Here is a 26,485-nt window from a genome sequence, read left to right on the forward strand (position 1 = left end):
ACATCACCATCTGGGTGACGTGGACAATGAATCGTAGACATGGATGAGGGAACACTGTTCAGCAATGAGAGGCGATGAGGGGGACAGGTGATGAGGGGACACCGTTCAGCAATGAGAGGTGATGAGGGGACACCGTTCAGCAATGAGAGGGAATTAGGGGGCCAGGTGATGAGGGGACACCGTTCAGCAACGAGAGGGGATTAGGGGGCCAGGTGATGAGGGAACACCGTTCAGCAATGAGAGGGAATTAGGGGGCCGGGTGATGAGGGGACACCGTTCAGAATGAAAGGGGACGAGGGGGCTGGGTATGGTGGTGCACGCCTTTAATCCTAGCACTCAGGAGGCAGAGATTGATGGATCTCTGTGTGTCCAAATTCAGCCTGAACTACAGAGCGCGTTCCAGGGTAGCTAGGCCTACATAAGTGAGAGACCCTGTCTCAAAAACTAAAAATACTTGAGCCAAACTAGACAGGGGTGGAGTCATTGCTCTTGGTCTGTCCTTGTTGGCCTATGTGGAGTGGAACTTCTCACAGCTCCCCCCCCCAGGGTCACGTGACACCCCACCCCACCCACCTGAGTTCTCTGCAGCTTCTCGGCAGCCTCTGTCCGAGACCGCTCAACATCACTGGCGCGGCCCTGGACCTCCTGCAGCTGGGACTCCAGGCGGCGCCTCTTCTGCTCACCCTCCTGTCTTGAGGTCTGCAAGCTGCTCAGCTCAGCCCTCAGCTCAGACACCTCGGCCTCCAGGGTTAGCCGGGTCTTCTCCCACACACTTTTGCCCTGTAAGGAGATGGCTGGAGTTGCTGGGGCAGGATGGCTCGCCGCCTTGATCTCTTGGTTTTGTTCAGTATTTCTTTTTCACCATGGACCCCACCAATTAAGTAATTACTCAGTTAACACTGATACAAGGCTATGCATGTCCCCGAGGGTGGCTGGGCCACTATCGACTCACCCTCCGGGCTTGCTCTAACTGCTCTGCCAGCTCCCCCAGGGCCTGGCCATGCCTCTGCCTCAACTCCTGCATGGCCACCTCATGAACACGAGCCTCCTCTTCCAAAGTCTTCTTCAGCTCTGTCACCTCCTGTTCCCTCTTTGACCTTTGATGGTGGAAGAGGGGAGGAGACAAGAATTTAGAGCAGAGGGCTGTAGGATGTGTAGGGACCATAGTCTTTGCTTCCTGTGAGGGCCTGGATGTAAAACCCGGCTCATGTGCCCATCACCCCAGTGACCAGCTGGAGGTGCTGCTCTGAATAGATGAAGAGCCTTTGGGACACAGGTCCAGCTAGTACAGGGAGGCTCAGGGTTATAGCAGACTGGGTTCCGTCACGATTAGAGCCAGCTCCCCACCAGACAGGAGAGGCTTCTGCTAGTGGAAGCCACCTCCTTGCCATGGCTCACGAGCTAAAGCACATCTCTCTCTCAAGTTGTCTCTTGTAAGGTATTTGCTGTATACACTTCCCAAGGTGTCTTGGTAGAGATGTAAGAGGGGGAATGGGTCAAAGGTCAACTCCTAGCACTACTCAGGCCATATTCAAAGGGCCAGTCCTCAGCATGCCCGCCCAGAGGCTCTTCTATAAGCTGACTTCCATCTTCTTTATTTTTACTTGTGTGTGTGTGTGTGTGTTATATACATATGACTGTAGTACCCAAGGAGGCCAGAAGGGGAAATCATATCTCCCAGATCTGGAGCTACAGCAAGTTGTGAGCTGCCATGCAGGTGCTAGAAACTGAACTCAGGTCCTCTATAAGCACAGCCAGTGCTCTAACCGCTGAGCCATCGCTCCACGCCTAAGACTTGGCATTGAGTGTTCTCAATGGTCTGCAGTTCCTTTATGTGCCTCTGGTTTGAACGTCTCTAAGACTGGGGTGGTCTGAGGGCGATGCAAGGATCTGACTCTTCCATTCATTCTGCAGAGTTGGTACCCGTGTGGGTGGTGGCTCTGTCCGGATGTGCCCCACCCACCACATCCTCCCAGCCCAGGCCACCACCCTCTCCTTACCGTAGCTCCTGCTGGGCGTTGGTGGAATCCAGTGTGTCCTCTAGCTCCCCACGCAGGGCCTCCAGCTCCTCTCCCAGGTCCCGGCGCTGCTTCTCTGCCTTGGCCCTGGCTGCCCGTTCAGCCTCCAGGTCCTCCTGAGCCTCGGCCAGGCCGGCCTGTGCCTCTCGCAGGGACTTGAGCAGCTGGGCACGGGCTCCGCCCTCCTCCTCTGCCCTGGGGGTGTCACAAGGATCAGGGAGGGGTTGGTACCCAAGCAGGCAGAGCTGAGGATGAAGAGCTCAGATGTGGGTTCAAGTCTTGGCTCTGTCATTGGTTGTGTGAGTCCTGTTTCTAAATCTTTCATGTTCCTGAGTGTGCAGCAGGATGCTCTCCACTGTTCCGGGCGACATGGGGCTCCTGTCATGTGCCCAGCCCTTTACATGGGTCTTCTTTGGAGGTTTGTTGTTGCTGTTTTCTAGGACAGGATCTTTCTAACTTGCTCAGGATAGCCTTAAACTCATGGCAATGCTCCTGTCTCAGCCTCCCTGGAGCTGGGATGACAAGCGTGTGCCACCTTTCTGGGCCACTTTAACTTCTGACTGCAAGTGGGGGGCGGTGTCTTTTTTTTTAAGATTTATTTATTTATTTATTTATTTACTATGTATACAGTGTTCTGCCTACCTGTGTGGTTCCTGCAGACCAGAAGAGGGCACCAAATCTTAGATGGTTGTGAGCCACCATGTGGTTGCTGGGAATTGAACTCAGGACCTCTGGAAGAGCAGCCAGTGCTCTTAACCTCTGAGCCACCTCCCCAGCCCCAGTGTCCTCTTCAAATCATTTCTCCACTTTAATTTTTTTAGGATTTTTTTTTTAATGTACGTGAGTGCTTGGCTGCAAGTGGGCACGTGCGCCACACGAGTAGTGTCCCCGGGGCCAGGAGAGAGCTGTATTCCACGGAACTGAAGTTACAGACGGCTCTGAGCCTCCATGTGGGTGCTGGGACCTGAATCTGGGTACTCTTTAAGTCCAGCCAGTGTTCCTAACCACTGAGCAGCCCCAGGCTTTCCCCCAGGCTTTCTAATTCACATGCTAACACCTCTGGAATGGACCTGGACTCACAGCCGAGCTTTCTTGGAAGACTTGCCATGCAATGTGGGCACTGTCTTTCAATAGGCACCGTAGCTGGCACACGGTAGTGCCTCGATAAGAGTGTGGAGCCACATCACATGCTGGGTCCCATCTGGCCCCTGCGGAGACAGGAGGAGGAGCTGCCCCTGGGGAAATCACCTGACCAGGGCCGCCTGCAGCTCATCCTCCTTGCGGCCCAGCTGTGCAAGCAGCTCCTCCGCCCGCTGCTTCTGCTCCACCATCTGCTCCTGCAGCTCAGAGCTCTCCCCATCCAGGCGCCGCTTCAGCTTCTCCAGTTCCTGCCGGCCTTTCTCCTCCTTCTTCAGCCGGTCTGTGGGCACCAGGACAGGTGAGGGCTTCACCTGAGGTCAGACCCTGTCTGCCTCCTCTCTGACCCCCTAGCTGCCAGCATACAGCATGCACACAGCCCACCCTGGCTCAGTGCACCCACCCTGGCTCAGCTGCTCACAGCCCACCCTGGCTCAGCTGCACACAGCCCACCCTGGCTCCGGCTACTCACCTTCCATGTCCGCAATTGTGGCTTCATATTTGAGCCTCAGCTTGTTGAGGCTCTTGACTTTCTCCTCCTCTTCGGCTGCCTGTGAGGAGAACTCAGCCAGACGCTCCTCCAGCAGCCTCCGCTCCTGGGGACAGAAGAAAGTCAGACCCTTGGCCTCCCTGCTATCCTTTCCTCCTCTGCACTCTGGGGCCTGGGCCCAGGCCACCTCCCAGGTACTCATCCCACACATTAAACCGCCAGCACACAGAAGGCCAAGGCTGCTCTTATGAACAACCTGGCAGGCCACACCACGGGGCAGCACAGCCTCACATCACCCCCCAGTTCACCAGGCCAGCATCCCAGCAGGAGACCATCTACTATATCTTGCTTTGGTGTGTCCCTAGCCCCACCTTGCTCAGCTTGGCGTTCTGATCCTCCAGAAGCAGCAGGTCCTCCTCAAACTTCTTCATCTTGGCCTCTGTGGTCACCTTCTCCAGCTGCAGCTTCTGCCGGGCACCCTCCTCAGCTTCCAGGTGGCTCTCCAGCTCCTGAAGTGGGGGTGGGGGGCAGAAGGGACCTCAGGGGCCGAGGCTTCACACAGGCCCACACCCTGAGTGACACTGGGCAGCATCAGCCTTTCCTATCTTCCCTTGCCATTCATTTGAGTGCCTAGTGTATACCGGGCACCATCTCAGACCCTGAAGATAACAATCTGCAGCCCTGCAGAAGAGCTCAAATGTTCTCTCAGTGCACACAGGATAGGGGCTGCCCAGGGTGGAACGGGGCCTTCAGAGCCAGGAGACAGACTGAACCGCCTGGACCCTCAGAGCTGAGGTGTGGGGTGGACTTGGACGGGGTGCCTGGGTTCCCCACACCTGTATGTGCTGCTGCAGCCGCTTCTTCTCTCCCTGCAGCTGCCGGCTGCACTCCTCTTCCTCGCCCACCCGAGCCTCCAGCTCTGACACCACCAGCTCCAGCTCCTGCTTCCGGGCGGACAACCGTGCCCGAGTCTCCTCAGCCTCAGAGCATAGCTCCGCTTCGGCACGCAGCTGCTCAGTCAGGCGTACGCGTTCCTCCTCTAGCTGTGGGTGGGGGTACCAGTTAGGAGCCCCACTCAGACTGTCCCCACTGTAACCTTCCTTAACCTCACACCACATACCCAGCCGGGCACAGCCAGACACTGTCCCTCAAGTGCTGATCTACCCCTCCCACCTACACAGCCCTGCCACAGCTCCACCCAAAGACCCTTCACCCCTCACCATTCCACCCCTCACCCTCTTCCCCTTATTGTTTGCCCCAATCATCATCCCAAGGCACCAAGCCAACCTTAAACCCCACCCCTGCCCCTGGGGATCCTGCCCATCACACAGGGCCTGCCCAACAGCCCTCCAAGCCCCTATCTGACCCCTCCCACAGCCCCACCTCCTTACCCTCTTCATTATGCCTTTCATGTACTGCCCAGCTGCCAGGCCCATTCCTCACTTGAGGTTGAGCCGCGCACCGCCCCACGCTCCACCCAAAGCTCCGCTCCTCACACCATGGCTAGGCCTCACTCCTCATATCACAGGGCTTGCTCTTCACCTGTGCCACCCGGCCCTGCAGCTCCCCCACTTCACGTGCGCTCTGCTGCTGCAGCTCCTGAACTTTCTGCAGCTCCTGGGCACGCGCCTGCAGCACCTCGTCCTGTCGTGTCACCTGCAGCAGGGGCTTCACCTGCGGGAAAAGCGCAGTAGTTTCAAGAATGGAATCCACCCGATGCGTGCAACCTGCCACCCTTGCTGTGAACCTGAGGGTGGTCTGGGGGTGCCCTGGTGTACTCTGGATCCAGCTGCACCTGAAGCTGCCTGGACTTTTCCTTTAGTTTGTTTGGTGTTTTTTTTAATTTATTTATTATTTATACAATATTCTGTCTGTGTGTATGTCTGCAGGCCAGAAGAGGACATCAGATCTCATTACAGATGGCTGTGAGCCATCATGTAGTTGCTGGGAATTGAACTCAGGACCTTTGGAAGACCAGGCAATGCTCTTAACCATCTCTCCAGTCCTGTTTGGTGGTTTTGAACCAGGCTCTCATGTAAGCCAGGATGGCTCACCTCTTTCTCCCCCACATTTACTGATTTACTGCGTGGGCATGCTGACACCTGAAGGTAAGGTGGTCAAAGTCCTCGCGGAAGTCAATTCTCTCCTTCCATAGCGCGGGTGTCGGGGACTGAACTCATGGCATCAGGCTTGGCAGAGGGCGCCCTTAATCAGCCGAGCCATGTTGTCACCTCTCCCCCGTGTTTTCTGAGACCAGATTTTACGTAGCCCAAGTAAGCCTCAAACTCTATATGTAGCCCCAAATGACTTAACACCTGATTCTCTGGCTTCCTGAGTTCTGACAGTTTTGTACATGCTGAGCAAGCATCCTGCCAACTGAGGTCCAGCCCCAGGCAAGGCCTCAACCTGTCCTCCGCAGTGCACCCTCGCCCACCCCAGTGTCCCGTATCCGACTATAAATCACCCGTCATAGGCGGACAGATTGGCTCCAGTTTACAGCCCTGGGGAACAGCGCCTCCCTCCCCCAGAGCGCAGGCGCAGGCGCAGGCTCAGGCGCAGCGCAGCCTCGCTCACCTTGGTGAACAGTCTCCACCACTGCCAGTTCCTCAGCTTGAGATAGGCAGCGCAATTTCTCTGCATCACCCGCAGGGCGCTCTGCTGCTGCTGCCTTCTCTGGAAGGCCCTGTGGAGACACAGAGGAGAGTGGGAGCCGACCCCCTGGGAGCAGCCACTCTGAGATGGGGTCTCCTGTAGCTCAGGCCTCCTCGGGCCTGGTGCATGCTGGGTGAACCCTGTGCCAACTGAGCTGGAGCCCCATTAGCAGCAGAGTTTACTGTCTGCCTCACACAGCCTGCTCTTGGCTCTGTCCAGGCCTCAGCCTCCCTTCCTTCCGTTCAGTCCACCCCAACACACGGACCCCGTCCTTGATCCCGCCACCCCCAGCTCCCCAGGACTCCTGGGCAAGGCCCGCAGGCCTCAGCCTGGGGTTGGGGCATCTGTTCTGAGGAGAGAAGAAACTGCTCTCCACCTGCCTGCATCCTGAGACAGGCCAGGCGCTTGTCACAGGCCCTTACACAGACCAGCTTCTTATCTGTCTCAGTCAGGCAGCTTCCAGCAAGACATGTCGCCCCTCCAACTGGGGTCTGAGCAATAAGTTGAGGCCAAACATATCTTGCTGGACCCCAGCTTTCTGAACCCCTACAGCATGTAGGACCCGAGCTCCCTCTGGGAGTGTGCAGGCCTCAGCCCAGCCTAGCCTGGCCTCCCTCACCTGCGGGCCAGGTAACCCCGAGCCGCTGCCTGGAAAGACACTATGATGTCGGTAACCTTCAGATCCCGCTCCTCCTCCAGCTGGGCCAGGACTCCAGCACGGAAGAAGATCTTGCTTTGGCCAACACGGTATAGGTTGGGGTCTAGCTCCAGGGCCTGGATCTGGGAGGTGAGAACGGGGAAGGAGGAGATGGAGAAAGGGAACCGGTATCAGGAGGAACAATGGGGAGGTTCCCTCGCCCTCCCCCAGCACCTGAATTCCCTGTCCAGGTGCTGCACCTGCCACAGACCCCACTCCCATGCTATGGGCCCCACTCCACCCTAAGGCCCCATGCAACCCTTCCCATATATCCCACCCCAACACCAAAGGCCCTGCGTATGCAGTTAGCACTGCCCCCATCTACAGGCCCCACTCCCAGCCATAGGCCCCACCCACTAAGCAGGCCCAGGCGCAAACCACAAAGCCTCACCCCTCCACAGGCCTCGTCCCCCAAAACATAGGCCCCTGCCCCTACATACCATCTTCTCACAGGCCTGCTTGCCATCCATGAAGCCCTTGGGAATGGCGTTTGGAGTGAGGATCTCATAGCTGCAACCGAGGGGACAGAGAGGGGAAGAGGGCCGCGTGTCGTGAGAGACCATATGAACAAGGCCTGGTAGAAATGAGGCATGCTAACCGTAGCACTGGAACATTTTTGAAACACTGCTTTGTTTTGAGACAGGCTCTCACTCGCTGTGTAGCTCTGGTTGGCCTGGAACTTTCTATGTAGATCAGGCTGGCCCCGATCTCAAGAGATCTTCCTGGATCTATCCCAGGATTAAAGACATGTGCCACTATGCCCAGCTTCAAGTTCAGTTTTAAAGTAGAGGATGCTAACTCTGCACATTCCCCCTTCCCCTCTCATATACCACAGAAGGGAAACTGAGACTCAATGACCTGGCGGCAAACCCCAGGCTGAGATGGTACTCGAAGGGACTTGGCTCCCCTTCTACCCAGGCCCCTGGAGCCCTTCGCGGGCCCTGCTCACCGCTGGCGGAACTCCTGGAAGAGGATGCGGTTGGGGAAGCCCTGGCGGCAGATGCGGATACCCTCGAGGACCCCGTTACAGCGGAGCTGGTCCAGCACCAGGCGTGGCTCCAGTTTCCCAGCCTGCAGGGGTGACGGCAGGGTCAGTGGTGGCCACCAGGGGCGCCACGATCAGGACCAGCCTCTCACTGGGGGATTCTAGGATGGAGCCTTACCACCGAGCAGCACCCTCGGCCCTCTTTCTATATTTTATTTGAAACAAGGTGTTACTAAGTTGCCCAGGCTGGCTTTGAACTGCTGCTGTAGGTGGCTGATAGACGGGCCTGGCCTGTGCCACCTCTTATCCCAGCAGCCTTTTCCCGTTCCTGTTCTTGCTATGCTCTCACCTGCCTCGGGGTGTTGGCACAAGCCATCTCCACTTGGAAAACTGCCTGGGCTGTGCAGCTCAGGCCCCGCCCCTCCAGGGAGCCTCCTGTGACTCCAGAGCCAGGCAAAACCAACCTGACCCTTCTAACTCTCCAGATTCACCTAAACATTCACAGTGGGTGGGTGGCTGAATGTGTGTTTATCACATGCCCTGTCTACCAGCAAATGGGAGAACTGGATGCTCTCCCTGCACTTGTTAGCTCCTTGCAGACACAGGAGGAACTGGAAGAGGCTCATCTCTCTGCCACACAGTGGACATTCAAAAAGTTTAAGTCACAGGAGCAGAGAACCAGACACGGCAGCCACTTGTGCCCACTCAGCGCATCGAGCTGACGGGCCTCCCACTCACCCTCTTCTCATGGTTGGGGACGATGCAGCGGACAAAACTGGGGTTGGTGTTGCTGAGTGTGGCCATGAGGCGGCTCAGAGACTCCTTGTAGAGCTGCCCCACAGTCCGGAACATTCCACGGCGGGGGCGGCCTCCCGGAGGGCCATCCCCAAGGCTGCTCACCTGCTCCAGCCCCACAATGCCTTCCACTGTGGAGGGACAAAGAGGACCAAGGTCAGTTAGCTACAGATTCCGCCATCCTCCTCCCTCAGCCACCACACCCAGCTGCTGAGACTCTGAGACCGAACGCCTCGCTGTTTACGGGACCTGGCATGTCGTACATAACATTGCTTCTTGGCCTGGTCAGAGGCGTGCAGTTGACAGGCAGACAGAGGGTCAGAGATGCAGCTACTGGCTTCAAGGTTACATAGCTCAGAAACCAGAAAGCCAGGGTCAGAACCTGGCAGTGAGTCTTCACGTGACCTGCCACCCCACAAGTTCAACTCTCTCTGGTGCTCCTATGCAGTCAGTCATTTTCAAAACAACAGATATCATTGATTGTATTCCTACAGCATAAGGAAGAGCTAAGGTTCTGGGTTCAAATCCCTACTCTAGCACTTACTGGCTGTGTGACCTTGAGCAAGATATATAACCTCTCTGTGTTTTTTCTTCCTCTTTATTCCTCTTCACCTTCCTTTTTTTCTGTTTGTTTCTTTTTGTTTTCCAAGACAGGGTTTCTCTGTGTAGTCCCAGTTGTCCTGGAACTTTCTATGTAGAACAGGCTGGCCTTGAACTCACAGAGATCAGCCTGCCTCTGCCTCCTGGGTGCTGGGATTAAAGGTGTGCGCCATCGTCCAGCTGTGCTTGTTTTCTTATTTGCACATTGTGTTCAGGAGATGCCCTTCTTAAAATGTTAGCACAATGTGAGTGTATGTGTGTGCGCGTGTGTATGTATGTATGTGCATGTACATGTGTGTGCAGGCACATGAATGTGTGTATGTGTGAGTGTATGTGTGCGTATGTGCGTATGTGTTTATGTGTGCATATGTGTGCGTGCACATGAATGTGTGTATGTGAGTGTGTGTATGTGTGCGTATGTGTGCATGCACATGAATGTGTGTATGTGTGTGTATGTGTGCGTATGTGTCTCTGTGTGTGTACAGGGCATGTGTGGAGGACAACCTGTGGGAGCTGGTTCTCTCCTTCCACCGTGTAGGTCCTTGGGAGACTGAGCTCAGTCTTGACAGTACACACACCTTCACTTGCTGAGCCATTTTGCTGGCCCCATTTGTGTATTTTTATTACATGGTCTAGCTAGAAGGCTCCAGAACCACCAAGGGCTCAGAAAGGAGGGACAGGAGCGGGGACCAACATATCCACCCAGGACCCCTCCCACGGTCCCCGTCAACTGTGTTCTACAAGCCTCACCCGTGGGTGCACAGAGAAACCCACCCCCTGGCGGAGAAGTGCCAGAGCTGAGTCTCCCCGCAGGTCCAGGGGGTGACGATGGGAAGGAGCCAAGTAAAGTGAACTGTTGGAGGCCCCCTTGTTCTAGGGACGGGCAGGGAGGGCAGGGAAGATGGCAGTGGTGGGAGAGATTGTGAGATGGCAGGGGAGAAGGCGAGAGGAAGAGAAAGAAAGAACGGTAGTTAGCACAGAGCAAGCTGGCAGCGACCTTTCAAGCCTGTTCACCTTTACATCAGTGCCCTGAGGTCATTTCATTCCTGAGAATTTGGTAGCAAAAAATACTAATAATACAGACACCTTAGGAGCTAAAGTCACACTTGTTTTCTTGGTTAGCCCTTTTTGTCCTGGATGCCAGGTAGCTCAATGATCAACTTGATATACCCACTCCACCTGGGGTACCCATTGCCCATTGCCCTGGCTGCTAGGATGCAGGGCGATCAATTAATTCCAGGATCAAGGCGGCTGTAAGTGAGATGAACTTAAAGTGGCCCAATTCCCCACCCTTCCCCCACTCCTGCACTTTAAGGCGGCTATGTTAGAGGCCCCACTCAGCTCGAAGACCAGGACTGTTCTCAGAGCCAGGCACATGGGTGCGCAGCGGGGGTGGGGTCATGGTTTTTAGAAAGGATTTATTTTTCTTATTTTTAATAGTGTGTGTGCACACTCGTAAGTGAGTGCAGGTGCCCATGGAGCCCAGGCTGCTGTGAGCCACCTGACACGGGTTCCCTGCTAGAGCATGTCTGCTCTTAGCCAGGGAGCCATTTTCCAGCCCAATGCAGATCTGATTTTAAGGAACGGCCCAACTTGTTTATTTTCTTTCATTTTCCTTTTTAAGTTTTTTTTAAAGTTTCTTTTTTGAGACAGGGTCTCTCTGTAGCCCTGGCTGTTCTAGAATTCATGATGTAGACCAGGCTGGGCTCAAACTCACAAAGATCCATTTGCTTCTGCCCCCTGACTGCAGGGATTAAAGGCGTGCGCCACCATGCCTGACTAAAAATATCTATATAAAGTCAGCTTTCCACATATTCAGGCTCTGTAACTCGTGATTGAACAACTAATTAAAAATATTCTAAGGAAAAGAGTATGTACTGAACACAGAACAGGCTTTTTCCTACCACATTCTCTATGTGATAGGGTAACAGCTATTTACACATAATTTGCATATTATAATAGTATAGTGGCTATTTGCATATCATAATAGTATAACAGCTATCTACATGTCATTTGCATTGTGTTAAATAAATAGGATGAGGGATGACTCAACCTACAGGGAGAGAGGGAAAAAGTATACGGGAAGATGTGTATGTCAAGTGTAAAACTATGGTCTCCGAGTGGCCCACTGTCCTGTGGGTCTCAAGGACGACTGCACTTATTTTTCTGGTCTGATTGCATAGGAGACTATTACTGACACTAATATGTCCATGAGAATATATTTCTTATCCTTGTGTATGTTGCTAATTTAAGATAACACATTCATGCATGCATGCATCCACCCAACCCACTCCTCAACCCATCCAGCCTTCCATCTATCTACTCACCCATCTAGATATCTACTGACCTGCCCATCCTCCTCATTACCAACCCAGCCACTCACTCATCCCCCAATCAATCCAATCTATCTACTCACTGACTCCTCCCCCAACCCCCTGGTCCACACACCCACCCACCCACCATCCCTCTCTCCCTCTAGCTGCTGCTCCCACTGGGGGTGGGAAGGAGCACAGGCGCTGGGAAGGGGACCTTACCATCCTTCCAGATCTCAGCCGTCAGACGATCGGTGCTCTGGTGAAGCAAGGCAGCCACGCTGTCATTCAATGGGTCCATGTTCTTCATCAACCACTCATTGGCTTTGTAGTCAACCTGAAGGGAACCAGGCAGATTACAGTGTGACTTGGGCTCCCGACACAGGTGTTTGACATGGCCTTCTCTACACCCCCACCCTCCTGCAGCCCATCTCTTTGCCCTCCATAACCACAACATTCTTCTAGTTCATTCTGCTCTGGCCACACAGGCCTCCTCAATTCTCAAGCACAGTCTGTTCCCACCAAGGGCCACCTCTGTGGAATTTCACAGGTGGTTGAGCCCTGTGTCATGGGAGCCTATATCCCAGAGCCAAGCGGAGATCCCCGGACCCTTGCATGGTCCACAGCCAGCCTAGCCCTCACCTTGCCTGCATAGTGCAGGACGCTGAAGTCCGCCTGATCCCGCAGGTGTCTGGGGCGCTGGAACTTGGGGTGGCTGCCCTGCTCCTGGGCTACCTTCTCCACGAAAGACTTGTCCGTGGCCTTGGGGAACCAGCACTCCTCGTCCAGCAGGGCCAAGAGACCTGGAGGGTTGGCCTGACCAACGGGTGAAGGAAGGAACAGAAGTCAGATGTGGCACCTGTGGGCACGGGCTGCGGCTAGCTGTCCGTGACATGAAGTGGTTTGAGGTTGGGGACTTCAGCACCTGAGCACCTGCCTGCCTAGCATGCACAAGGCGTTAGGCTCCATCACCAGACGGAGCTACACACTGACCCAATGTCTGGAACTCAAGTGGGACCTGCGTGGTCCAGAGAGCCCACTGGTCACAGGGATGGGGCAACTGGGGGACATTTCCTCTTTCAGTCCGTGAGGGCGCTAGCTACAGCAGGTGGAGAAGGAGCATTCTCCAGGATGGGTGGGGCAGAGTAGGGCGGGGCTGGGTAGTAGGTGGAGCCAAGCTTTCTGGGTGGTGCCAGTGGACAAGACAGAGCTTCAAGAGTCGGTGATGGTCAGGGACAAGCTTTGAGAGTCTAGGCGGTGGGCAGAACTGCGTGGGTCTAGCCGTGGGCGGGGTGGAGCACTGAGGCTCTGGGCTACGGCCCATTTGTTCTGCCCCCTCACCGGCCGCTCAATGAGATCAATGCAAGGCTGCAGGTCCAAGCCAAAATCCAAGAAGGTCCAGGGGATGCCCTCGCGCTGGTACTCCTCCTGCTCCAGCACGAACATGGTGTGGTTGAACAGCTGCTGCAGCTTCTCATTTGTGTAGTTGATGCACAGCTGCTCGAAGGAGTTCAGCTACGAGAGGATTGTGGGATAGAGCGGTGAGCAGGGTCAGAGGCACTGGGACTGGAGAGGGGGACAGCAAGACAAGGGTGCACACCTGGAATATCTCAAAGCCGGCGATGTCCAGGATGCCCAGGAAGGAGGCGCCCTGCCGTGGACTTCTGTCCAGGGCACGGTTGAGCCGCAGAACTAGCCAGCGGAAGAGGCGCTCGTAGGTAGCTTTGGCCAGAGCCTCCAAGGCGAAGTCAGCCTACAGAGTAAGATGCTGTGGTGAGGCCCAGCACGTGACACTGGGTGGGAATCAAGCAGGGCACCCCGAACCTGCTGCCTTTGCCGTTCGTCTCCCAACTGCTTGAGTATGAACACTAAACAGGACCACACACGTAACACTCTGCCATCACTGAAGTCCCAGAGTGCACCAGGCTCCTGCCCTCCTCCACCGCTTAAATCGGTTTCTATAGCACAGTGAGCTCCAGATTCAAGCGTCCGGTGTTAATTCCAGTACAGACACTCAGAGGATGTGTGATCTCATCCTCTCCATGTCTCAGCTTCTCTGTTCTTAGAGGCTGTGCATGAGGCAGAAAGCCAGCGATTCCCAGCTCCTTCCTGTTCCCAGTAATTTCCACCTGTGGTCATCTCTCTGTCACTACTGAGTCTGAGCCACCATCTTTACCTGGGTTGTGACAGCAGCCCTGAGTTTGCTTGCCTATATATGTAGCCTAAGGAACTAACTATTGCAATAGCCATATTTATATAAAGGACAAATGAAATCAAGCCACTCCCCAGCCTCCCACAGCACCTCCTTCCTGTCCCCGTCTGGCTCTGTTCTGACATCACTAAACCCTTCAGAGGGGAAGCCACAGAATGGGAGAATCCTTTTCATTCACCTGCTGAGTCTCCCTAGCACAGCGCTTCTCAACCTGTGGGTCATGACCCCCACACAGTCACATATCAGATATTTACATTACATTTCACAATCAAATTGCAGTTACAAAGTGGCAACGGAACATTTTTTGTTGTTGAGGTCACAACATGAGGAACTGTATTAAAGGGTCACAGCATCAGGAAGATTGAGAACCACCTCCCTAGTACTTCCCAAGTCCCTTGAGGGAAGTGTTTATTTTGTTTATGTGTGTGTGTGTGTGTGCGCGTGAATGTGGGCCCACATGAGTGTGCAGAGGCCAGAGGTCAAGCTCAGGTGTCTCTCCTCAGGAGGAGTCACTCCCCAGCCTGCCTCTCGCTGCACTTAGCTAGAATGGCTGACCGGTGAGAGCCAGGAACCCTCCTGTCTCCACCTCCCCAGCCAGTTCTTCCTGCCCCGCACAGTTGGGTTCTGCCTACCTGTTCCTTGGTCTGTGCTTTCTGAACATAATCTCGGCCAACTTTGATGCGGGGCGTGAGAAGGGCTCTGGAGAAGTCGGTCACCCCGAGTCCCAAGAGGCGGCAGAGCTTCTGGGCAGCTGGGGGTGGGGGGGGGAGAGAGGAGTTAGCACTGGGAAAGGGGAGGGCTTGAGGGAGGAGTACCACTGCAGCTCAGCTAAGAACAAATAATAAAAATCTTGTGTAGCCAAGGTGGCCTTGAATTCACAGAGATCCATCTGACTCTGTCTCCCAAATCCTGGTGTGTGTCACCATGGCCTGACCTCTAGTGGCTTTAGCTTTGCCTCTGGCCTTCAGGCGAGATTGATTTATCAAACACCAATAGAACACCAGCACACACCCCTGGCTGAGCGGAGATGGAGGTGGCTCCCCACTCTTCGTAGCCGTGTCCCGAGTGCCTGAGGAAAACTAGCAGGAAAAGCACCTCAGCACTAAGACGTTAAATAGATGGATGTTTGTGGCGGAGCACGGCGAGGCTGTGTGGGAGGAGTGTTTCCCTTTCTACTCTGAATTAAACCCTGAATCGAGCCGTGTTTCCAGGCACCCGTCAGCTTCACGGAGGGAAGGCTTACTCCGTAGAAGGCAAAAGAGGAGCCCAGAAAGAAATACATAAAAAAGGCGCCAGAGGCAGACATGGTGACACATACTACCTCCCAGCAGCTGAGTCTGAGGCAGGAGGATCAGGAAATTGAGGTCATCCTCAACTATAAAGCTGGTTAGGGGCCAAACGAGATCCTGTCTGAACCCGATGCTCCCAACCGCAGAGTTCGAGAAACACCACATAAAGCATTAATGGAAAAAGCAGCCAGTTTCAGGAAGGCCAGTAGCCAGGCAGTGGTGCACACGCCTTTAATTCCAGCACTACGGAGGCTGAGGTGGGAGGATCTCTGAGTTAAAGACCAGCGTGGTCTACAGAGTGAGTTCCCGGACAGCCAGGACTAAACAGAGGAACCCTGCCTCGACCCCTCTCCGCTCTACCCCACCAAAAGACTTGTAATGCCGACCCTCAATTAAAAGGTGTGGCAAAGGGGGCACTGCCAGGCTGGTAAGTGGCGCCCCCAGTGGCCACAGTAGGCACTGCAGGGCTGGGTGGGTGGGGAGCAGTGCCCCAGTTCCCCAGATTTTTCAGAGCTGTGCAGAGTTTGGGAGTGAGCTGGAGGCTTTTATAACCAGGACAGAGCCTTCGGATGTCCAGAGGGAGCCGGCCAACTCTATTTCTGTCTCCATCTCCAGTTACAGGAGCACAGGGTTGGAAAACCCCAGGGGAGACGGCCTAGGATGCAGACATCTCAGGGGTCTGACTGTGGGCAGTTGTCTCTTCTTCCGTGGCAACCAAATCCCCGCATTTGGGAGGCTGGCTTCAAGTCTGAGGCCAGCCTGGTCTACAGAGTGAGTTCCATGACAGGGTCCAAAGCTACAGAGAAACCCTGTCTCGAAAAACAAAACCAAAACCAAAAAACAAAACAAAACAAAAAGTGGATGCAAGAGGTTTAGGAGTTCAAGGCCATCTTGGGTTACACAGGACACAGTGTCAAATAATGAACAGGAAGCAGAGGGCAGGGAGAATTAGTAATTTTCACTGTTTAACAAAAACAAGGAGGGGATATGAGCCCGGGTGTGGAGGCAGAGGCCTGCAACTCCAGCCTCAGAGACGTAAAGGCGCGAGGATCAAGAGTTAGAAGGACCCAGAGCTGCAGGAGGGCATCACTCTGACCATTTCCTGCAGTGACCGGGCTGTCCCCAGCAGGGCGCGGGTCAGAGCTGCCCTGCGGATGTGTAAGGAACAGGCAGAGGACCCTGGCCCAGGGGTACCTGTGTTGTCAGGCATGGTGGCTTGGTCTGTGTTGCGCTCTCTCTTCAGGACGATGTTGCCGAACTGGAGGACAGCGGAGATGGTGCGCAGCATGGCTGTGGAGCGGAACAGAAGAGCATGTGGGGCTGGGACTCCAGACTTCTAATCACGCTGCAGGAACCCCAAGGTTGTGCTCAGTACCCCAGAACTGAAAGCTCATCTGTGAGCTTATTTGGACTTTAAAAAACACTGCAGGGGGTGGGAGGTGGGGGGAGGTGGTCTGGAGGGATGGCTCAGAGGTTAAGAGCACTGGCTGCTCTTCCAGAGGTCCTGAGTTCAATTCCCAGCAACCACATGGTGGCTCACAACCATCTGTAATGGGATCTTGTGCCCTCTTCTGGCCTGCAAGCAAGACACTGTATACATAAAAAATAAATATATCTTTAAACAAGCATCAGAGTCAATATACTCAGCTTTCTGTGTTCAAGCCTTGCTTTGTCCTGTCTGCCCATGAACAGAGAAATGATTTATAAAACATTCAAAATAAGCCAGATGTTGAGCTGGGGAGACGGCTCAGTCAGTAAAGCAGCCTGTGCAAGAACAAGGACCTGAGTCTGATTCCCTAGCACCCACATAAAAAGCAGGTGCATGTCTGAAACCCCGGTACTAAAGAGGGAGAGACGGGGATTCTTGAGGCTCAGTGGCCAGCTAGTCTAGCCAAACTGCCGGGCTCCAGACTGAGTGAAGGTCATCAGGTCTGGCAGCAAGCCCCTTTGCCCTTGGAGTGGCCTTGCTAGCCCCATGCCCAACACTGTGTGAGTATCTGGTATTGGAAGTCAGCTCCTCAAGCTCATCAGCGTGTGCTCTTCCCACTGAGCCATCTCCCCATCTCCCGGCCTCACTGCTGACACACTGAGCTTGTGGCCAAGGGTATTAAAGTCAACGCCACAGTGAGTGAGTCTCACGGTGTTTTCCAAGTTGGTCACCAAAGCCTCTTTGCTGCAGCACTGAGCTGCCAGGCAGCTCACACGGCAAGAACTGCTCCATGGTTCAGGAACATGCTCTTCAAAGGATCCAAGTTCTGTTCCAGTACCCATATAACTCCAGCTCCTGGTTTCTGTAGGTACTTACAGGCGTGCACACGCGCGCGCACACACACATATCTTTTTTAAAAATTCCAAACATATTAAGTTAGGAAACCAAGAGAACCCCAGAAAGGCCACTGGTCTGAACTGACATAGCTAAGCATCTTTCTCTGATGTTGACTGACGGTTCTTGGAGCCAGATCACACTACCCTGCTCTGAGTGGCCACAATCGGAGCCTCTGAAAGAAGAGAACATAAAGAGCTAAGATTTCTCTAGAAAATTCCCCAAAAGGGCTGAATACCCTGAAATTCTGGCGACTGGAGGGGGCGCCCCCAGAAAGCTGTGCTCAGTCACCTCAGTGTGATCTGCACATACATGCTTCCTGTCTCTTGGAGGGAGGAGTTGAGCCAGGGTCTCCTTACATAGTTCTGGCTGTCCTGGAACTCCCTATGGAAACCAGGCTGACTGTAAACTCCAGACCTGCCAGCCTGTCTCCTGAGTGCTGGGATCAAGGGTGTGTGCCACACTCTTTCCACAATTATTTGTTGTGGTGTGTGTGTGTGTGCGCGCGCATGCATGTGTGTGTGCCCCACAGCACATATGTGGGGTCAGAGGACAACTTAGGAGTTGGTTTTCTCCTTCTACCAAGTGGACTTCAGGAACTGAACTCAGGCTGGAGGCTTGGCAGCAAGCTTCTTTACTTATTAAGTTTTCTTGCTGGCCCATTTCCTGGACGGAACAAAGGATTCTTTTAGCCTTTAAATAAATTTATTCCCATCCCAATTTCTATTTCCAAGTCTTTGTTGTTGTTGTTTTGTTTTTGTTTGACTCCTTGAGATTGGCCTCACGTATCCCAGGCTGGCTTGTACCTTTTGATGTAACTGAGGGTGATCTCCTGCCTCCACTTCCCTGGTGTTGGGATGGCAAGACAGCACCATGCCTGGTTTTATCAGTTCTGGTGATAGTGACAGGCTCTACCAACTGGGCCCCAGCCTGGGCCTAAGCCCCAGCCCCAGCTCCTACATCCAGGTTTTTGTGTAAGATGTCAGCCACAGATCTCAGAGACCTCTGGCCCCAGTAGGATTTGGGATTACAATCAATCTAGGGAGAAAGTGAATTTGATTTTGCGAATGCTTCGTGCCAGCGTGAGTTTTTCCATAAGGGATGCTAGGTGCTTGGAGAACCGGGGTCGTGCTGCCCCCTGGAGGACACGCGGTGCACTGTGGAGAAACAGCTCAGCCTGTCAGTCAGGAGACCATGGGGTGGGGGTGAAGAACTGCTGCTGACCACCTTGCCGTTGTTTCCGCTGATTTTTAATTTATGTGTATGGGTGTTTCGCTTGCATGTATCTGTGCATCGTGTGCCCACAGTGCCCACAGAGGCCAGAGGAAGGGGCCAGATACCCTGGCACTGGAGTTAGAAGCACAAGAGCTGTCATATGGGTGCTGGGAATCAAACCCAGGCCCTCTGGGACTGCAGCCCATGCTCCTAACCACTGAGCCACCTCTCCGTCCCAGCTACTGGTTTTGCTATCGAAACTTGGTCACCCTTCTGAGACATTCTGTTCTTTGAGGGCACTGGCATTGGGGTCAATGATGGGCTGCTGCAGCTGTGTTTGCATCAGCTGTCTCCATGGCAACATTAGGGACCACACAGCATGCACTGCCCCCCCCCAACAGCTGTTTCATTCCCTAGTTTACCCAGTCAACAAACATGGATTATTTACTCTTCCCTACACCACATTCATTCCAAGCACCTGACCTTCAAACACAGCTCTAGAAGGTGGACCCTGCTGCCTATGAGCCCAGCTTGACAGATGGGTAAACTGAGGCACATGATTCACAAATCAGCATCACTCATTTCATAAGCTGGCAGAGCCAAGATTCCAGCTGGAGCTGTGTGAGCTTTCCTGTCCGTCATACAGTAAGGTATTGTAATGCAGGTAAGTACCTGCACACAGCACACCCAAAGAAACTGGGGTCACGCACACACACACACGCATGCATACACACACACACACACACACGCATGCATACACACACACACACACACAGAAATGCAAGCACACACATACACATGCACACACACGCACGCACACGTATGCACGCACACACACACATGCATGTGCACGCACACACTCTATAGTGGTACATGCTTGTCATCCCAGCATTTGGGAAATGGAAGCAGGAGGATCAGGATTTCAAAGCCAGCCTGAGCTACAAACTGTCTCAACAACAGACAGCAATCCAGGGTTGATGAGCTGGCTTAGCTGATGAAGGGGCTTGCCACCAAGGCTGATTGCCCGAGTTCAATTCCCAGGCCCTACAAGGTGAAAGTAGAGAGTTGACTTCACTAAGTTGTTTTCTGACAGAGCACACATGCATGCTTACAAAAACATCAAGTAAATAAATGTGAAAAAAGAATAAAACAAAACAGCAAATATTTAAACAGAAGCCCAGTGTTGAAAGGCAGAACTGGCTGGAAAGAGCCTGGAGAGATGGTTCAGTGACTAAGAAAGAGCACTGGCTGCCGCCTTTACAGAGGACCAGGGTTCAAATCTCACCACCCACATGGTGACTCACAAACTGTTCAGCTTGCAGCCTGGCATTTACAGTACCTAAGGCTGGGAGGGAAAGACACAAAGAGAAGAGACACACAGAGGTTTGAGTCCCAAACGCCGTCCGCCCAGGCTGCTCTTGGGTGGCACACCAGAATTCATCTGCATGGCTGGTAGTGCGTTAATTGGGTCCACGGCCACTCTGCCATCTCTTTCTGTCTCATCCTTGACCCGAGTCTATGCAAAGAGGGTTGGCTCTACTCCATACTAAGGGAACGCAAGGAGACTGTCTGCCACTCCTGGAGGAATGGAGGGCACTCAGGTCCAGAGCTGCAGTGGGGAGCTGGTGCCACCTTGTGGTCAGTAATGACATGGCTCCTCCCAGCTAAACCCATCCGAGATTAGGATCTGGCTAATTCTTGCCTAGAATCTCCCAGTGCGGGTCTGGGCATGCGGCACAGTGGTTGCGCACTTGAACAGCACTCAAGTCCCAGGACTAAAATAAAGCAATGAATTACGTTAAATGTGTCTGGGACTACAGTGGACTCCAGAGCCAGGCCCTACGGTCTCAGACGATGGCCACACTGAGACCCTGTTTCTGAGAGGTATATGGTGATCCAAGGTCAGGCTGTAAGCACATCCAAACTCTGAAAATTTCATTTGCAAAAATGGAAAACTCTCATCTGCCATTAGACCTTCTCCACAGCAAGCCAGCAGGAGGGTCACATGGGCCACCTGGTATCAAGAGGCTGGGCTGACCAGGCCAGCTCACCTGGGCGGGGGGGGGGGGGAGTTGCAATCTAGGGGATTAAAGCCATGGTTAGGAAATCTGGCCGTGGCTGTGGCTGTGGGCACGGGTGGTCACATAGTCAAGTGCTCACCACTCTGGAGTGGGCACTGGAGCCAATACAGCTCCTGCGGGGGGGGGGGTGTGGATCAAGACTGTGAGGCGGGTCCAGCTGATCCCTCCACACCTAGGGGTCTCTCTGAGAGCCCCGTCCATCCAAAAGGGAAAACACCACAACCTCTCAAAAGACACTGTGGTCCAGCTGGGGAAAGGGGCCAGCGCCTGCCATCATGGGACTTTGCAGGCTGAGACCTGAGCACTGCAATGAGCCTGAGCCTTTAGCTACACAGTGAGTTCCCGGAGAGCCTGGAGGACAGAATGGTGAGCCCCTGGACAGTCTGGGCCACAGAATGAGACTCTGAAGCAAACAAACCAAATAACAACAACAGTTTTAAAGGGTTGTAAACGCAGTTCAGTTGGCAGAGTACCCGACTAGCACCATGAGGGCCTAGGTTCCATCCCCAGCACCACGTAAACCAGGCATTTGGTGCACACCTGTCACCCCAGCACTCGGGTGAGTTCGAGACCAGAGCAGCCAGAGCTACACAAAGAAACCCAGCCTTGAAAAACAAAACAAAACAAACCACTACAACAAAACATTCTGACCCAAAGCAGCATGGGAAGAAAGGTTCACTTGGCTTACACTTCCACATCTCGTTCTAACTCTGAGGGAAGTGAGGGCAGGAACTCAGGCAGGAAATGAAGCGGAAACGTGAACAAGGCTGCTTACTGCCGTGCCCAGCTGCTTGCTTGCTTTTTTTTTTTTTTTTTTTTTTTTTTTGGTTTTTTGAGACAGGGTTTCTCTGTGGCTTTGGAGCCTGTCCTGGAACTAGCTCTGTAGACCAGGCTGGTCTCGAACTCACAGAGATCCGCCTGCCTCTGCCTCCCGAGTGCTAGGATTAAAGGCGTGAGCCACCATCGCCTGGCTGCCCAGCTGCTTTCTTACACAGCCCATGCCCGCCTGCCTAGAACAGTGCCACCCACAGTCGCTGGGGCCCTCAACATCAATCAATCCCTACAGACACGCCCACAGACCAATATGATCACACAAGTCTTCAGCTGAGGCACTGTTAAAACACTCCTCCTTTCCTGCTTGTCCCCAGAGCTCTTCTTGTGATCGCAATGGGAAACACCAGATGAACTTCACAGAAGACCTTCCTCACACTTCGGAAGCTTTCATCTCTCAAGCATGCCACCTTTCCCTGCACCATCCAGCTGCAGAGAATGTTCTTCCTACTGCCCTCACCAGTGCCTGTCCCCTTACCTCAGGCCTCTGTCCAAGGACCTTCTTCTAGTACCCCGTCTAACCTCCTGTAGGGAGCTGTACCCCAACTGCCACCCCCGTTTCCCGCTCTGTGCCCCTCCAGACTGGATCGTGCCCTTTACGGCCCGTTGCTCTCACTTGATCTCCCCAAGGTGAGGAGGGGAGATTCACTCACTCCTGCCCTGAAAAGCTCCAGTCCTTCATACACAGCAGCAGCCTGGGAGGTGGATCAGTTCATAAGCAGTGAAGACGAGGAGATCAATGCTCAGTCCATAAACGTGTTTACCACGTCTGCCCGATGGCCTGAGCTCAATCCCCAGAACCAACCGTGGCAGAACTGGAACCTACACACACCCGAACTCACACTCGCACACACTCGCACTCAGACATGCTCACACGCACACACTCGCACTCAGACATGCTCACACTCACACACTCACACTCAGACATGCTCACACTCACACACTCGCACTCAGACATGCTCACACTCACACACTCGCACTCAGACATGCTCACACTCACACACTCACACTCAGACATGCTCACACTCACACACTCGCACTCAGACATGCTCACACTCACACTCACACACTCGCACTCAGACATGCTCACACTCACACACTCGCACTCAGACATGCTCACACTCACACACTCACACTCAGACATGCTCACACTCACACACTCGCACTCAGACATGCTCACACTCACACACTCACACACTCGCACTCAGACATGCTCACACTCACACACTCACACACTCGCACTCAGACATGCTCACACGCACACACTCGCACACTCGCACTCAGACATGCTCACACGCACACACTCGCACTCAGACATGCTCACACTCACACACGCACACACTCGCACTCAGACATGCTCACACTCACACACTCGCACTCAGACATGCTCACACTCACACACTCACACACTCACACTCAGACATGCTCACACTCACACACTCGCACTCAGACATGCTCACACTCACACACGCACACACTCGCACTCAGACATGCTCACACTCACACTCACACACTCGCACTCAGACATGCTCACACTCACACACTCACACTCAGACATGCTCACACTCACACACTCGCACTCAGACATGCTCACACTCACACACGCACACTCGCACTCAGACATGGTCACACTCGCACTCAGACATGCTCACACGCACACACTCGCACTCAGACATGCTCACACTCACACACTCACACTCACACACTCAGACATGCTCACACGCACACACTCACACTCAGACATGCTCACACTCACACACTCGCACTCAGACATGCTCACACGCACACACTCGCACTCAGACATGCTCACACTCACACACTCACACTCACACACTCACACGCACACACTCGCACTCAGACATGCTCACACTCACACACTCGCACTCAGACATGCTCACACTCACACACTCACACTCACACACTCGCACTCAGACATGCTCACACTCACACACTCGCACTCAGACATGCTCACACGCACACACTCACACTCACACACTCACACGCACACACTCGCACTCAGACATGCTCACACTCACACACTCGCACTCAGACATGCTCACACGCACACACTCGCACTCAGACATGCTCACACTCACACACGCTCTCACACATAGCCGCTCATACGCTCACATACATTCACACAACTCACAAACACACACACGCTCACACACACACGACACAGACACCTTCATATACACACTCACAATAAACAAGGGCCGGTGATGTGGCTCAGCTGGCAAATCGGCTGCCAAGTCTGGCGATCCGAGTTGAGACCATGCCTAGGACCTACAAAGAAGAGGAAGCTGTGCCTCAAGCTGTCCTCTGAGCGGCACGTGCTGTGCCATGTGTGTCTTTGGATACTCCTTACACACAAATCAAGAAAAACTTAATAAAAATTACAGCCCTAGCTGGTGTGGAATTTGCCGTGTCGACTAGGCTGGCCTTGAATTCGAGCTCCACGTGCCACTACTAGGGTTAAAGACGCGCATCACAACACCTAGCTGTAATGCATTTTTAAAAAATAATAAATAAAATTAAACTCTAAAATCAATCAAACAAAAATCTCTAAGATCAAGTTTGATGGCTCAGCTCCTAAGGAACAACATTCAAGGTTGACCTCTGGCCTTCTACGTGTGCACACACACATGTGCACACATACTTGCAGGTGCACATACCACATCTGCAAGTATTTCCACCTGCAGATTTGGGATATGTTTCCACGTGCACATACACAACAAAATAAATAAACAAATAAATAATAACTAAATGCATGCTTGGGCGCACTGGCTAAAGCAGTAGCTGGGTCCCGGTACTTGGGCGCACTGGCTAAAGCAGTAGCTGGGTCCCGGTACTTGAGCGCACTGGCTAAAGCAGCAGCAGTAGCTGGGTCCCTACTTGGGCACACTGGCTACAGCAGCAGTAGCTGGGTCCCGGTACTTGGGCGCACTGGCTAAAGCAGTAGCAGTAGCTGGGTCCTGGTACTTGAGCGCACTGGCTAAAGTAGCAGTAGCTGGGTCCCGGTACTTGGGCACACTGGCTAAAGCAGCAGTAGCTGGGTCCCGGTACTTGGGCACACTGGCTAAAGCAGCAGTAGCTGGGTCCCTACTTGAGCGCACTGGCTACAGCAGCAGTAGCTGGGTCCCGGTACTTGGGCGCACTGGCTACAGCAGCAGTAGCTGGGTCCCGGGAGCTCAGGTCTCTCACCTGTGATCTCATCCGGAAGGAAGCCCAGCACACGCAGGGACTCCAGCGTCTCCTGGAATAGCTCCCGCTCCTGGCCAGGGGACGATGAGGGCCCGTTGGTCAGGAAGCGATAATGGGAACAGGGCTCCAGAAGGAGGTCAGCTGTAGGGAGAGGGCAGAGATCGGGGTCAGGGAGTGCTGGGTCACGTGTACCATGACAGGGCCTGGGCGTCTGCTGTAGGAGTGATGGATGGGCCTGGGGCAGGCAGGCCAGAGAGGTGCACAGAACAGACTGTTCCTCTTGGCTCGTCAGTCTCCAGGCCGGTGACCAGGATGGCAGAGACAGCACCTGGGGACACATGTAATGCCAGGAGCCACAGAGTGGGAACCGAGGTGTCAGAGGAATAATGCAGGAACGAGGAGGAAGAAAAAAGCTGTGGGCAGAAGGTAAAGGGCTAAGGAGCTACAAGCCAGACACGGTGGCACTCAAGAGACGGAGGCAGGCGTTGCTGTGAGTTCTAGACTGGCCTGGGCTATACAGCAACATCTCGTCTCAAAGAGAAAAGGAGGAGACAAGAGAGAGTACAATTTTAGCTTCAAGGAGTGGGAGCCGGGGAACACAGGAAGGGGACAGGCACCATTGTGGAGCTGGCAGGAACCACCACAGAAGGCAGCTTACAGGCACAACAGCACACAGTAGCGTCAACTGGAAGCATGGAGCTGCCAAAAGCCAGAGCACGACAGAGTCACCGCAGGCCAGGAGGAAGGGGTGCAGGACGGAGCAGACAGATGCGCAGGCAGCAGTGAAAGCCAGGAGGCAGCTGGAGGCAGAGGTGGAAGCAGGGGCTGGGAGGCCAGCGGACAGGATTCACCGCAGCAGCCCAGGGCGGCACAGCCTGACTGGTGCACCGCTCCCACGCAGGAGTGGCGGGAAGGGACACGGGGACTCTGTTCTGGGGATGGGACTCCCGCCCACTCTCCCAGGGCAGCTGGGGAAGAGAACACTGACCTTTTAGCTGCTCGCTAGCGCCCCCTAGCAGCTGGTAGAAGATGTGGAAGCTGCATTCATCCTTGGCCTGTCTGATGGCCCGGGATTTCTCCAGCAGATCTGGGAGGGAGGGCCAGTCAAGGAGCCAATAGGCGGGCTGTTCCCTGCCATCTCAGTGTTTGGAATGCAGAGGCAGGAGGATTGTCATGAGCTCTAGATCATCCTGAACTACATAATGAGCTCCAGATCAACATGAACTATAGTGTGAAATTAAAATAATATGGAGCTGACAGGATGGCTCAGTGGTTAGGAACACAGGCTAGCCCGGTAATACACGCCTTTACTCCCAACACTTGGGAGGCAAAGACAGGCACGATCTCTGTGAGCTTGGGGCCAGCCTGGTCTACAAAGAGAGTTCCAGGACAGCCAGGGTAGTTACACAGAGAAATCCTGTCTCAAAAACCAAGAAACAAAAGCGCCACGGGTTGTTTATTTTTTTGTTTTTTCAGTTCTTCGAGACAGGGTTTCTCTGTGTAGCCCTGGCTATCCTGGAACTGACTCTGTAGACCAGGCTGTCTACAGTGATTCACTTGCCTCTGCCTCCCGAGCGCTGGTATTAAAGTGCGCCACCATGCTAGAACACAGGCTGTTCTTAAACAGGCGACCGAGGTTCGATT

At 53.9% G+C, this 26,485-nt stretch overlaps 1 protein-coding gene across 4 annotated transcripts in view; it reads right to left on the reverse strand.

Moving 5' to 3' along the window:
* Myh14 (myosin heavy chain 14) overlaps window positions 1-26,485 on the reverse strand; it is a 60,560-nt gene that overhangs the window by 16,247 nt on the left and 17,828 nt on the right. For all 4 annotated transcript variants that reach the window (XM_075953189.1, XM_075953187.1, XM_075953188.1 and 1 more), the window contains 21 exons: window positions 25,830-25,928; window positions 24,842-24,982; window positions 16,382-16,477; window positions 14,531-14,649; window positions 13,287-13,439; window positions 13,028-13,201; window positions 12,329-12,502; window positions 11,909-12,023; window positions 8,718-8,905; window positions 7,944-8,065; window positions 7,435-7,504; window positions 6,917-7,077; window positions 6,220-6,328; window positions 5,188-5,319; window positions 4,482-4,688; window positions 4,017-4,154; window positions 3,628-3,751; window positions 3,267-3,438; window positions 2,001-2,213; window positions 953-1,097; window positions 574-780 (listed from right to left, as the gene is read on the reverse strand). In XM_075953189.1, coding sequence (XP_075809304.1) covers window positions 574-780; window positions 953-1,097; window positions 2,001-2,213; window positions 3,267-3,438; window positions 3,628-3,751; window positions 4,017-4,154; window positions 4,482-4,688; window positions 5,188-5,319; window positions 6,220-6,328; window positions 6,917-7,077; window positions 7,435-7,504; window positions 7,944-8,065; window positions 8,718-8,905; window positions 11,909-12,023; window positions 12,329-12,502; window positions 13,028-13,201; window positions 13,287-13,439; window positions 14,531-14,649; window positions 16,382-16,477; window positions 24,842-24,982; window positions 25,830-25,928 — 3,059 coding nt within the window. The remainder of the gene's footprint in view (window positions 1-573; window positions 781-952; window positions 1,098-2,000; window positions 2,214-3,266; window positions 3,439-3,627; window positions 3,752-4,016; window positions 4,155-4,481; window positions 4,689-5,187; window positions 5,320-6,219; window positions 6,329-6,916; window positions 7,078-7,434; window positions 7,505-7,943; window positions 8,066-8,717; window positions 8,906-11,908; window positions 12,024-12,328; window positions 12,503-13,027; window positions 13,202-13,286; window positions 13,440-14,530; window positions 14,650-16,381; window positions 16,478-24,841; window positions 24,983-25,829; window positions 25,929-26,485) is intronic.

This window comes from Microtus pennsylvanicus, chromosome 18 (genome assembly GCF_037038515.1).
Source record: "Microtus pennsylvanicus isolate mMicPen1 chromosome 18, mMicPen1.hap1, whole genome shotgun sequence".
Lineage (NCBI taxonomy): Eukaryota > Metazoa > Chordata > Mammalia > Rodentia > Cricetidae > Microtus > Microtus pennsylvanicus.